The sequence below is a fragment of the Drosophila hydei genome, unplaced genomic scaffold (assembly GCF_003285905.1).
Source record: "Drosophila hydei strain 15085-1641.00,03,60 unplaced genomic scaffold, DhydRS2 tig00000364-arrow-arrow-pilon, whole genome shotgun sequence".
Classification (NCBI taxonomy): domain Eukaryota; kingdom Metazoa; phylum Arthropoda; class Insecta; order Diptera; family Drosophilidae; genus Drosophila; species Drosophila hydei.
The window spans coordinates 79,589-92,460 of record NW_022045718.1 but is presented as its reverse complement, the minus strand read 5'-3'; the positions used below and the strand labels follow the sequence as shown (position 1 = coordinate 92,460).

General features: G+C 38.0%; 6 protein-coding genes across 7 annotated transcripts; 2 read left to right on the top strand and 4 right to left on the bottom strand.

The window, feature by feature from the left end:
• Positions 1 to 375: 375 nt before the first annotated feature.
• Positions 376 to 1,799, bottom strand: LOC111593768 (trypsin-1). Its single transcript, XM_023306787.2, has one exon. The coding sequence runs from the start codon at positions 1,730 to 1,732 to the stop codon at positions 944 to 946; it is 789 nt and encodes a 262-aa protein (XP_023162555.2). The 5' UTR covers positions 1,733 to 1,799; the 3' UTR covers positions 376 to 943.
• Positions 1,800 to 2,064: 265 nt separating this feature from the next.
• On the bottom strand, positions 2,065 to 3,364 carry LOC111593769 (UPF0585 protein CG18661). The gene is made up of 2 exons (XM_023306789.2): positions 3,203 to 3,364; positions 2,065 to 3,087 (listed from the first exon to the last, which is right to left on the bottom strand). The coding sequence occupies exons 1-2, from the start codon at positions 3,205 to 3,207 to the stop codon at positions 2,451 to 2,453; spliced, it is 642 nt and encodes a 213-aa protein (XP_023162557.1). The 5' UTR covers positions 3,208 to 3,364; the 3' UTR covers positions 2,065 to 2,450.
• A 365-nt stretch (positions 3,365 to 3,729) lies between these two features.
• LOC111593764 (COP9 signalosome complex subunit 2) lies at positions 3,730 to 5,653 on the top strand. The gene is made up of 6 exons (XM_023306782.2): positions 3,730 to 3,890; positions 3,970 to 4,164; positions 4,225 to 4,350; positions 4,489 to 4,970; positions 5,039 to 5,371; positions 5,427 to 5,653. The coding sequence occupies exons 1-6, from the start codon at positions 3,837 to 3,839 to the stop codon at positions 5,569 to 5,571; spliced, it is 1,335 nt and encodes a 444-aa protein (XP_023162550.1). The 5' UTR covers positions 3,730 to 3,836; the 3' UTR covers positions 5,572 to 5,653.
• Positions 5,654 to 5,747: 94 nt separating this feature from the next.
• Positions 5,748 to 8,211, bottom strand: LOC111593766 (protein rolling stone-like). The gene is made up of 4 exons (XM_030224164.1): positions 7,696 to 8,211; positions 6,848 to 6,949; positions 6,604 to 6,790; positions 5,748 to 6,550 (listed from the first exon to the last, which is right to left on the bottom strand). The coding sequence occupies exons 1-4, from the start codon at positions 8,018 to 8,020 to the stop codon at positions 6,340 to 6,342; spliced, it is 825 nt and encodes a 274-aa protein (XP_030080024.1). The 5' UTR covers positions 8,021 to 8,211; the 3' UTR covers positions 5,748 to 6,339.
• Positions 8,212 to 8,924: 713 nt separating this feature from the next.
• Positions 8,925 to 9,682, top strand: LOC115483087 (COP9 signalosome complex subunit 2-like). Its single transcript, XM_030224163.1, has 3 exons — positions 8,925 to 8,999; positions 9,068 to 9,400; positions 9,456 to 9,682. Coding segments are annotated over exons 1-3 (480 nt in total). The 5' UTR covers positions 8,925 to 8,997; the 3' UTR covers positions 9,601 to 9,682.
• A 158-nt stretch (positions 9,683 to 9,840) lies between these two features.
• On the bottom strand, positions 9,841 to 12,664 carry LOC115483086 (protein rolling stone-like). Of its 2 annotated transcripts, none has more exons than XM_030224161.1 (5): positions 12,153 to 12,664; positions 11,503 to 12,100; positions 10,876 to 10,977; positions 10,633 to 10,819; positions 9,841 to 10,579 (listed from the first exon to the last, which is right to left on the bottom strand). In XM_030224161.1, exons 2-5 carry the CDS (start codon positions 11,927 to 11,929, stop codon positions 10,369 to 10,371), a joined length of 927 nt encoding a protein of 308 aa, XP_030080021.1. In that variant the 5' UTR covers positions 11,930 to 12,100; positions 12,153 to 12,664; the 3' UTR covers positions 9,841 to 10,368. The 2 variants fall into 2 exon arrangements, with proteins under 2 accessions (XP_030080021.1, XP_030080022.1); XM_030224162.1 differs by having other exon boundaries at positions 11,503 to 12,092.
• Positions 12,665 to 12,872: the final 208 nt, after the last annotated feature.

Below are 12,872 nucleotides of genomic sequence, written 5' to 3'. Positions count from 1 at the left end.
CAGTTTCCACTTCCATTTGCCATTGCCGTTACCCATTACCAATTCAGCAGCAGCGGAGCGGAGTGTCTTGTGGCTCTATTGTCACAGCATTTAGCGAGACGGTTCGATACGAGCACTGAGCAGAGTGCAAAAAGGTGTGTGCGTGTGTGTGAGCGTCGGGGAGCTTTGGCTCATTGCAATTTTGCACGTGAACTTGTTAACAGCAAAAATAACGTGGGCATGACATTGCCAGACACAAAAAAAAAAGAAAGAAAACAGCCACAAAAAAGCTAATAAATCAATACACAGTAAAAACTGAATGTACGAGATAGTAAAGAAGTTCGTTCAACAAAGGGGACCTGAAAAGTTCTGACATCCACAATGATTAAAGTTCTTTTCGAAAACAAAATAAAATTAAGTTGAAATAAATTGAAATCTTAAAAACAACAAATACAACGTTAATTCTGCTATAAAAGAATATTATTATTCTGTTTAAGAAGTAACCGACTGCATAATACTCGATCTCGATCAACTGTCTTTATTCCAGTTGCCTTCCCCTATAGATCAAATCGTGGAAAAATCAGTAGTCACTGTGTAGCTTCAAGCAATAAAAGGTATACAGACAGAGAGACGGATGAACGGATAGCAAAGCGTGCATTGCACAAAGCCAATACACTATTTTCACTTCCTAGTTTGCGTCCATTTTTATAAAAAAAATTATCATGAAAATCGCCAAAATCGAAAAACATTTCGAGCAACCATTTTTAAATTTCGCGCCCTTTTGCAACTGCCATAGCAATGAGCTTGATGTATGCTAACGACAGTGCTGCCCATCAACTATATTTCAGTTGTTGGGCAGCAGTGTTGCCCATCTCCATTTAACTTGTTGAACGCACACCAGTGCTGCCCATCAGCTACATGCAAGTTGTCGTGAATTTATCAATTTCAATTTATTTGAGCCAAATTAAATGCCGCTTATCGAAGCAATCCAATCCCTGACCGCCGCAACTCTGGAATAAACACCAGGATATTCGGGTCTCGCACAGCCGAAGCCCCACGAGACAACGCCCCACAATTTCCCATTGACAGCCAGCGGACCGCCCGAATCCCCTTGACATGCATCCTTGCCACCTTCGCTGAGACCCGCGCATAGCATACGATCCGTAATATTGCCAAAATTCTGATAAGCCAATGTGCATTGGGTCTGATTCACCTTCGGCACGGTCACAGCGCGCAGCACATCCGTCGATTCCTCCGCACTTTGGGTATTGCCCCAGCCAGTGATTGTGACCAATGTGCCATCCGGTATATCCTCATTCTGTTCAGGTAGCTGGACAAATGCTTGCGTTACGTTTGTGCCATCAAAGGACGCCAGCTCGAGCAGGGCATAGTCATAGTCGATAATTCGTGAATTGTAGTTGGGATGACGATGAATGCGCTGTATGTCGACGATGAGACCGTCATTATCTTTGTGCGTGGCGCCGACTCGCACCTTCAACAACTCCACGCTGGCGCTCTCCACACAATGAGCGGCGGTCAGGGCCCAGCCCAATCCAATCAACGAGCCGCCGCACATATGGAAATTGCGCTGCAGTGAAATTTGATACGGATAATCCTTAATAGACACCTGAACGCCGCCCACAATACGTCCATCCAGGCGCAGCTCGGGCACAGCCGGCACAGCCGACAGAGCCAAGCAGCCAATACAAGCTAGCAGTAGTGACAGGAGCAGCGTCTTACAACTTAGCGACATGTTCGATTCGGAGTGGATAGGTATTATGTTAGCTCAACAGCTACTAAGATTGCTTATATAGACGCAGCCAATGGGTTATCAATAGCTCATTTTTCAGGGTCAATCATCGGTTGCGTAGCGAAGGTATCCACTTGGCCTAGTTAATCCGTCGCCGATACTCATAAAGTTTTATAGCCCATAGACGACGATATCGGCGTCATCGACAATGTTATCTAAACTCAATTATTAAGTTTGAAAAAGACAATTCAGGGTTTATTTTCTTCAAAATTGTAGCAAATACATGAATTGGCAATTGCATTCCTTCGTACCTATAGCCCATGAAACCTTAAGAGACTATAGATATTATGGTAGCACGCAGATAGATCCTGAAATATTTTTAATTGTGAAACTAGCTTGGCATAAGCAGATAAGCAGACGTCGTTATAAATAAAATATATTTCCTATATTATAAATAGAATTATAGTTACTCATAGCAAGATTTACGACCCATACGGTAACTCCTTTTTCTTATCCCTATGCCAAGCAGTTTTATTAGAAGTATAATGCGACTTTGGTTTCCGGTAAGACACGTTGATTAGTGTGCCACTGTTAAGATCAGTAGGAATACCCTCTTAGCACTACAAAGTATTTGTAGCATACAGAAGAAGTCGAAGGTAGTATCTGCTGTACACTATTCCAGTCTGAGGTTCATTTATGAATGTACACTTTGCTTCATTGCTTACAGCTTGAGCCAGGTTAAGAACTTATTGTTGGATGGCATATCGGTCACTCGCTCTAGCCGCAAGCCATTCAGATCGGCCAGCTTTTTTAGATCTGTGATGTCCCGTATGCCCCACGAGCTATCGCGACTCCTCAAATTCGCATGGAAATCGACATTACTTTGGGGCGTCAGTTGGCCATCCAACGCGTAGGGTCCATAAGTGAAGAGTTTGCCGCCCGCTTTAAGCAGCTGGCCGGCAGCACGAAATAGACCCTCAGAACAGGCCCATGGTGTAATGTGCATCATATTGCAGTTGAGCATATAATCATAGCTGGCGAGCTTTAACTGCGCCCGGGTGCTGACCTCCCATTCCTGTAGCTCTTGCGAAATGTCCACAAAGAGCGGCGGACAAATATTGCCAGTCGCACAGTCTGCGGCATATGCTTTTATTGAGTTGAAATCGTTGCGTTCATATTCCGTTGTTTGAAAACTTATATTTGGTAGCAGGGGGGCCAAAAATCCGGCATGTTGACCCGAACCGGACGCAATTTCAAGCAGACGTAAGTTTGGTGTACTCTTATCCACCTGCTGGAGCAGAGCCTCCGATATTGGCTGAGAATTCCGGTCTGCCGAGGGATGTGTGCGTTTTATGGCGCTACAAAGAGTCGATGTAATAAACGTTGAAAGTGTTTTGTCAAACTGTGTGAAGTGATTACCACATAATAATATATAAATCCTTGTTCAAATTATAAATTAAACTTATAGTTTACCTCATATTTGCGTTTCGCAATTATCAAATTATTCAAAAGACCACTTATGTTATCTCAAATAACAATTTAATGTTAAATTTTGTTTGCTTCGAAATTTATCGACCAGGGCTGCAGCATATTGTAAGCCGATCAGCTCATAATATACCGACCCAAAATGTTTTGTATTCAATGTGCGTATGACATTTATTTTACGGCTTCAAGTTTATTTTCAAAACTATACATTATGATAGTAAATAAATACTATTTTTTATCAAGCAATTATGTTAAAATTACAAAGATTTTTTGCTTATATTAACATTAGGTACAACTTTTTTCATACAAAACCCTTGTAGAAAAATAATGTGGTTAATTTTTAAATATAAATAAAGCCTCTTTGTTTTATTTAAATAGGTTTTACTAATAATAATTAATACATGTAAAATTTTAAATATAGATAATTTTAGTATTTATAGTCAACTATTAATACGTCGTCTTCCGTTAGGACGTATATCGATATACTCGAATTTTCTTATATGGCACTGCTATTAATAGTCTATCGCCTGACCGCCACATTCGGCAGTGAGACAAAATTTTGCCAGTTTTAATTAGGCATTGTTTTTGTTTAATCAATTGTTGCACCTGAATAAGCTGCACAATGTCCGATAACGATGATGATTTCATGTGCGACGATGATGAGGACTATGGTCTGGTAAGAATTACTACATACCCCAACGCTGTTCTCAACGCCCGGCGTCTGCATGATTTTCTTTTTGCGGCTTCCATTTTAGGAATACTCGGAGGACAGCAACTCAGAACCAGATGTCGACCTAGAGAATCAATACTACAATAGCAAGGCACTCAAGGAGATGGAGCCCACAGCTGCGCTAGCCAGTTTTCAAAAAGTGCTCGATTTGGAGAATGGCGAAAAAGGCGAATGGGGCTTCAAGGCGCTAAAGCAAATGATAAAAATCAACTTTAGTCTTGTGAGTACTATGTGGGGCAAACAGATTATCAATTGTTAATTATTTCTTTTCTTTCTGTAGAGCAACTACAAGGAAATGATGGTACGGTACAAGCAGCTGCTCACCTACATCAAAAGCGCTGTCACACGCAATCACTCAGAGAAGAGCATCAACTCCATACTGGATTACATTTCAACGTCCAAGAATGTAAGTACGAAGTGTGTCAATATCTATTGTAAACTAAATATAATATTCTATATATCAGAGAAATATAAACCATAAAGTGATAATTTGTAATATACAAATAGTTAATATGTAATCAATTCAAAATAAATTATTTATTAGATGGAATTGCTGCAGAATTTCTATGAGACTACTTTGGATGCGTTACGCGATGCCAAGAACGATCGTTTGTGGTTCAAGACCAACACGAAACTGGGCAAACTGTACTTCGACCGCAGCGACTTTACCAAATTGCAAAAGATACTCAAGCAGTTGCATTCGAGCTGTCAGACAGACGATGGCGAGGACGATCTGAAAAAGGGCACTCAGCTGCTAGAAATTTATGCCTTGGAAATACAAATGTATACCGTACAGAAGAACAATAAGAAATTGAAAGCTCTCTACGAGCAATCGTTGCACATTAAATCGGCAATACCACATCCACTGATAATGGGCGTAATACGTGAATGCGGCGGTAAAATGCATTTGCGCGAAGGTGAATTCGAGAAGGCGCACACAGACTTCTTTGAAGCGTTTAAGAACTACGATGAGAGCGGATCGCCCAGACGCACAACCTGCTTGAAATATTTGGTGCTGGCTAATATGTGAGTGCTAATAAACATATAATTATAAATTTAATTTATAACTAATTAATTACTCTGTTGTCTGGCAGGTTAATGAAGTCTGGCATCAATCCATTTGACTCGCAAGAGGCCAAACCGTATAAGAACGATCCCGAAATATTGGCCATGACAAATTTGGTTAATTCATACCAAAACAATGACATCAACGAGTTTGAGACTATATTGCGTCAACATCGCAGCAACATTATGGCCGATCAGTTTATACGCGAGCATATTGAGGATTTGCTCCGCAACATACGCACCCAGGTGCTCATTAAACTGATCAGACCTTATAAAAATATAGCCATACCGTTCATAGCCAATGCACTCAACATTGAGCCAGCCGAGGTGGAGAGCTTGCTCGTTTCCTGCATACTGGATGAGTACGTAGACTCTGAATATACTTATATTGTACAATAACTCAATTACACTTTATAGCACCATCAAAGGACGCATCGATCAGGTAAATCAGGTGCTGCAGCTCGACAAGGTTAATAGCAGCGCAGCTCGATATAATGCGCTCGAAAAATGGTCCAATCAAATTCAATCACTGCAATTTGCTGTAGTACAGAAAATGGCTTAGACATAAAGCAATGATTAAAATCTAATCAAAATTCTGAAAAAATGTGAAATCAAATATCGTTTTCTTACTTACACATTGTCCCACGGAGTGAAACAATACCTATCAGTATGTTTATAAATATATATTTATAAATATAAATGCTAAGGGCTTTCAAGATAAAGCGGAGATAAGCGCTTAGTTAGTTCTATCATAAATAAGTACGGCCGATAAGCATTTGTATATTTCCATGACTCAAATGGGAAAATAACAAATATTCAAAATTCTTTCGTAAAACAGTTAATATGGGACCTCGGTAAAGTGCCGGATTTTGAATTGCTTCAATTGACAAGTATTTTTCCATTAATTTATCGAATATATTCTGATAAAGTTTATGTATAGTAGTTTATCAGAAATAGAGCTTCGTGTTATATGGTGTTCATAAATAGTTCCTTGAAATATATATATACAATGTAGATGTATGCAAACTTTGAGAAGCAATAATAAGAAACTAAATATGAACCAGTCGAAGGCAGATATTTTCATTCAAAAATGGAAAAAACGTTTATACTATATTTTAACAATTCAAAATCAAAAGTCAAAATGATAAGCCTGCATCGTTGAACTTACTCATATTCAAATACTAAAGCGCATAAAATATATAATTATAAGTCAATTTCGCTGTTAGCTAAGAGAAAAATACTTTACCAAGGGATAAATAAAGTAATGTTCAGTTTCGCAATATCGTAGATATAATTACATGTGACTAGCATAAATAGCATTTTTAATTATTTAAGCAACTTGAGCGCGAGCTGTGCCTGCTTCCCGTATTTCGATCGGTGCCGTTTTGCAGCAACGCTCACATATCCACAGTCTTAGTCTATAGATCCAAAAGACCACGACGCATAATATGATGCCTAAAACAAGACAGCCACAAACGCTGCCAATGGCCAAGCCCGGCTTCTCCCAGTCCAGAATGAAATAGATAAAACGATTACCAAAGCTGCAAACGCTTTCAAATTAGAATGAAATCAAAAAGGGAATCACGGGACTTACTAATCCGTTCCTCCTGCCCAGAAGTAAACCAGGGAGAACAGGCCATAGACGAGGCCCGCTGCCAGCGGATAGACAGAGTGCATCAGTCGCGTGGGAAAAGCCAAAACAAAGCAATCGAAGAGCATGCAAATGGAATTGAACGCATGCGCCCAAAGATTGTATAGACCAATGGGACCGTCAGACATACCTGAATAGATTTCGATTAATAGATTGTCTCAACATAATAAAAGCAAAATCTGCTCACTGGGATAGAGCGCTGTCCAGAAAACCAATGTTATTATCAGGGCCAAAACTGTGGTCATAAAATGCGAGCACCAGTATATCCTAAGAGCCCAGCTTCCAGCCTCTAAAATAACGATTATATATATATATGTATATGTAACTAGTTCTAGATGCAACTATGAGTGTGTGTGTGTGGGTTGACAGTGAATCGACAAAGCTAACATTTGACTAAGGTGTACACATTGCATGTGTGAATATTTAATATAATTTCTGGAACTATAAATCAGCTGACAGAACTAAAGAGTCTAAAGTATACAATGGGAGCAAAGCAATAATAAAATCTACTTCTCTTTTAATGTCAGCTAATATCAACATAAATAATTCTTTCTGCGAATTGCATTTTAAATTTTAATTGAATTTTTTTTTGTTTAAAGAAAATTATTTTGAAGAAAAACCAAGGAAATTTGAACACTTTAATGTTGTGAAAACTGAGAATTCGAGCATTTAAAGAAAATTTATAAATTATAGAGATTTTCTAAATACTTTGCTTAACAAGAGTTTAAACAGCTTTACTGAACACGAAATTCTGACTACATATTCTATATAAAAACAGAACTACAAATATTTATAGCAATTATTAAAAAAAAAAAATTAATTACATTTACTAATTAAATGACTTGTCTTGAAAATTTCATTGAAATTTAATTTAAAAATTAGCCATATTTTTAAACTGGTAATTTAAAAACGTTTGTATCTGAAACGTGATTAAAACTTGTTCGAGACTCTTCGCGCTTTCTAATATTCTGTACTTTTCAAACGTACTTCACAATTATGAAAAATGAGTAAGAAATGTAGAACACTTTTGCTTACCAAAATAGCTGGGCTTAATGAAGTATATGGTGGCCACAATGGCGCCATAGGTACAGGCATAGAAGCATAAGGAGAAACCCCAATCGGTCAGATAGATGAACCATGTGCCCTCATTGAATTGATCGATCAGACTGCAAATAACACCGGTCGCAAAGAAGGCGGCCAAGAGCCAACGATAGATCAGCCAGATGAAAGAGCGATCGCTGCGTTGCCATTGTGAGCGACAAAAGTCGGCGGGCTGATCGTGGTACAGTGAAAACTTGGCGCACTGAAATTCATCTACCAGTGACTGGCAGCAGCAAGATTTTTGGTTGGAGTCACGCATGACGCCGGCTGGATGGACTCGATGTCTGCGTAGCTGAACAAACGCTCCTAAAGCTGACCAAAACAGTTGGCTGGCACGTTGGTAGAACGTCAACTGTCGCAGCCAGGGCCAGAGTCGCGCCAATAGGCCTGATAATTTGTCATTATTTCCGCAAATCGTTGAAGCCAAATACCAGTTCGAGTAACACTCAGCTTATCAGCTGACGATTCTTATCGCTAGTTATGTATAACTGGAAAGTACTTGCAAAATATCTATCTATATATCGCTGATAACCTACAAAATAGCCGTTTAGCCGTTATTATTGATATTGGCCTACTAGTCTAACTAACTTGCACAACAGTCAGTGTGTGGCGCCGTGTCTGAAAGCCTAAATTTTTAAACAGTATATTGTGAATTTTTGCAGATGATTCATGGGAACAGCAAAATCAATATATATTCCATATATCAGAGAAATATAAAGCATAAAGTGATAATTTTTAATATACAAATAAATATGTAATCAATTCAAAATAAATTATTTATTAGATGGAATTGCTGCAGAATTTCTATGAGACTACTTTGGATGGACCAAATGGACCAACACGAAACTGGGCAAACTATACTTCGACCGCAGCGACCTTACCAAATTGCAAAAGATACTCAAGCAGTTGCATTCGAGCTGTCAGACAGACGATGGCGAGGACGATCTGAAAAAGGGCACTCAGCTGCTAGAAATTTATGCCTTGGAAATACAAATGTATACCGTACAGAAGAACAATAAGAAATTGAAAGCTCTCTACGAGCAATCGTTGCACATTAAATCGGCAATACCACATCCACTGATAATGGGCGTAATACGTGAATGCGGCGGTAAAATGCATTTGCGCGAAGGTGAATTCGAGAAGGCGCACACAGACTTCTTTGAAGCGTTTAAGAACTACGATGAGAGCGGATCGCCCAGACGCACAACCTGCTTGAAATATTTGGTGCTGGCTAATATGTGAGTGCTAATAAACATATAATTATAAATTTAATTTATAACTAATTAATTACTCTGTTGTCTGGCAGGTTAATGAAGTCTGGCATCAATCCATTTGACTCGCAAGAGGCCAAACCGTATAAGAACGATCCCGAAATATTGGCCATGACAAATTTGGTTAATTCATACCAAAACAATGACATCAACGAGTTTGAGACTATATTGCGTCAACATCGCAGCAACATTATGGCCGATCAGTTTATACGCGAGCATATTGAGGATTTGCTCCGCAACATACGCACCCAGGTGCTCATTAAACTGATCAGACCTTATAAAAATATAGCCATACCGTTCATAGCCAATGCACTCAACATTGAGCCAGCCGAGGTGGAGAGCTTGCTCGTTTCCTGCATACTGGATGAGTACGTAGACTCTGAATATACTTATATTGTACAATAACTCAATTACACTTTATAGCACCATCAAAGGACGCATCGATCAGGTAAATCAGGTGCTGCAGCTCGACAAGGTTAATAGCAGCGCAGCTCGATATAATGCGCTCGAAAAATGGTCCAATCAAATTCAATCACTGCAATTTGCTGTAGTACAGAAAATGGCTTAGACATAAAGCAATGATTAAAATCTAATCAAAATTCTGAAAAAATGTGAAATCAAATATCGTTTTCTTACTTACACATTGTCCCACGGAGTGAAACAATACCTATCAGTATGTTTATAAATATATATTTATAAATATAAATGCTAAGGGCTTTCAAGATAAAGCGGAGATAAGCGCTTAGTTAGTTCTATCATAAATAAGTACGGCCGATAAGCATTTGTATATTTCCATGACTCAAATGGGAAAATAACAAATATTCACAATTCTTTCGTAAAACAGTTAATATGGGACCTCGGTAAAGTGCCGGATTTTGAATTGCTTCAATTGACAAGTATTTTTCCATTAATTTATCGAATATATTCTGATAAAGTTTATGTATAGTAGTTTATCAGAAATAGAGCTTCGTGTTATATGGTGTTCATAAATAGTTCCTTGAAATATATATATACAATGTAGATGTATGCAAACTTTGAGAAGCAATAATAAGAAACTAAATATGAACCAGTCGAAGGCAGATATTTTCATTCAAAAATGGAAAAAACGTTTATACTATATTTTAACAATTCAAAATCAAAAGTCAAAATGATAAGCCTGCATCGTTGAACTTACTCATATTCAAATACTAAAGCGCATAAAATATATAATTATAAGTCAATTTCGCTGTTAGCTAAGAGAAAAATACTTTACCAAGGGATAAATAAAGTAATGTTCAGTTTCGCAATATCGTAGATATAATTACATGTGACTAGCATAAATAGCATTTTTAATTATTTAAGCAACTTGAGCGCGAGCTGTGCCTGCTTCCCGTATTTCGATCGGTGCCGTTTTGCAGCAACGCTCACATATCCACAGTCTTAGTCTATAGATCCAAAAGACCACGACGCATAATATGATGCCTAAAACAAGACAGCCACAAACGCTGCCAATGGCCAAGCCCGGCTTCTCCCAGTCCAGAATGAAATAGATAAAACGATTACCAAAGCTGCAAACGCTTTCAAATTAGAATGAAATCAAAAAGGGAATCACGGGACTTACTAATCCGTTCCTCCTGCCCAGAAGTAAACCAGGGAGAACAGGCCATAGACGAGGCCCGCTGCCAGCGGATAGACAGAGTGCATCAGTCGCGTGGGAAAAGCCAAAACAAAGCAGTCGAAGAGCATGCAAATGGAATTTAACGCATGCTCCCAAAAATTGTATAGACCACTGGGACCTTGAAACTTACCTAAATAGATTTCGATTAATAGATTGTGTCAACATAAAAAAGCAAAATCTGCTCACTGGGATAGAGCACTGTCCAGAAAACCAATGTTATTTTCAGGGCCAAAACTGTGGTCATAAAATGCGAGCACCAGTATATCCTAAGAGCCCAGCTTCCAGCCTCTAAAATAACGATCATATATATATGTAACAAGTTCTAGATGCAACTATGAAGCACAATTAGTGTGTGTGTGTGTGGGTTGACAGTGAATCGAAAAAGCTAAGATTTGACTAAGGTGTACACATTGCATATAATTTCTGGAACTGAAGAGTCTAAAGTATACAATGGGAGCAAAGCAATAATAAAATCTACTTCCCTTTTAATGTCAGCTAATATCAACATAAATAATTCTTTCTGCGAATTGCATTTTAAAATTTGATTGAATTTTTTTTTAAAGAAAATAATTTTTTTTGAAGAAAAACCAAGGAAATTTGTACACTTTAATGTTGTGAAAACTGAGAATTCGAGCACTTAAAGAAAATTTATAAATTCTAGAGATTTTCTAAATACTTTGCTTAAGAAGCTATACTGAAAACGAAATTCTGATTACATTACGAGACTCTTTGCACTTTCTAATATTCTGTACTTTTCCAACGTACTTTACAATTATGAAAAATGAGTAAGAAATGTAGAACACTTTTGCTTACCAAAATAGCTGGGCTTAATGAAGTATATGGTGGCCACAATGGCGCCATAGGTACAGGCATAGAAGCATAAGGAGAAACCCCAATCGGTCAGATAGATGAACCATGTGCCCTCATTAAAACGTTCGATCAGACTGCAAATAACACCGGCCGCAAAGAAGGCGGCCAAGAGCCAACGATAGATCAGCCAAATGAAAGAGCGATCGCTGCGTTGCCATTGTGAGCGACAAAAGTCGGCGGGCTGATCGTGGTACAGTGAAAGCTTGGCGCACTGAAATTCATCTGCCAGTGACTGGCAGCAGCAAGATTCTTGGTTGGAGTCACGCATGACGCCGGCTGGATGGACTCGATGTCGGCGCAGCTGAACAAACGCTCCTAAAGCTGACCAAAACAGTTGGCGGGCACGTTGGTAGAACGTCAACAGTCGCATCCAGGGCCAGAGTCGCGCCAATAGGCCTGATAATTTGTCATTATTTCCGCAAATCGTTGAAGCCAAATACCAGTTCGAGTAACACTCAGCTTATCAGCTGACGATTCTTATCGCTAGTTATGTATAACTGGAAAGTACTTGCAAAATATCTATGTATATATCTCTGAAAACCTATAAAATAGCCGTTTAACCGTTATTATTGATATTGGCCTACTAGTCTTACTAATTTGCACAACAGTCAGTGTGTGGCGCCGTGTCTGAAAGCCTAAATTTTTAAACAGTATATTGTGAATTTTTGCAGATGATTCATGGGAACAGCAAAATCAATAGTTTTTTAGACATAATTGATATAAAAAGAGTTCCCTATCAGAGCCAAAAGTAAATCCACGATTGCAATTACAATTTAAAAAAACTTTTCAGTAAAACAGTAATAGAATGTTGTGCAAACGTAATGTATCAAACGCATGACAATTGCTTTGACTTTGTTATCTGAGTAATACAATAACATAACACTTCCTAGAGCCCTCGAATCGTAGATAAGATGGCAACGCGGAACGCTCTGTTAGTCAAAGGCAACCAACTTACGATAATACTTTTGCAGTTCATTCATGACGAATATCTCTAAGCATTGCTTTGAGCTAAACGATAATTATTTACCTTTCTTCTTGATTAAAAAAGACAAGTACACAAAAAATTATTTATACATTGTTTATTATAATTTTCTTATGAAAAGAGCACGCCATATGATTTAAATTTAATCACAATTTATAACACTACAAAATAAATTATATAATTGAATGAACATAAAATATTAAATATATAATTTAAAAATGCATAGAAAAACATATAACAATAGGAAAAATTATTTTTAAGCAACTAAAAAAAAAACAAGTGACAAATTATATATTATATATTATATTATATATATTATATATTATATATA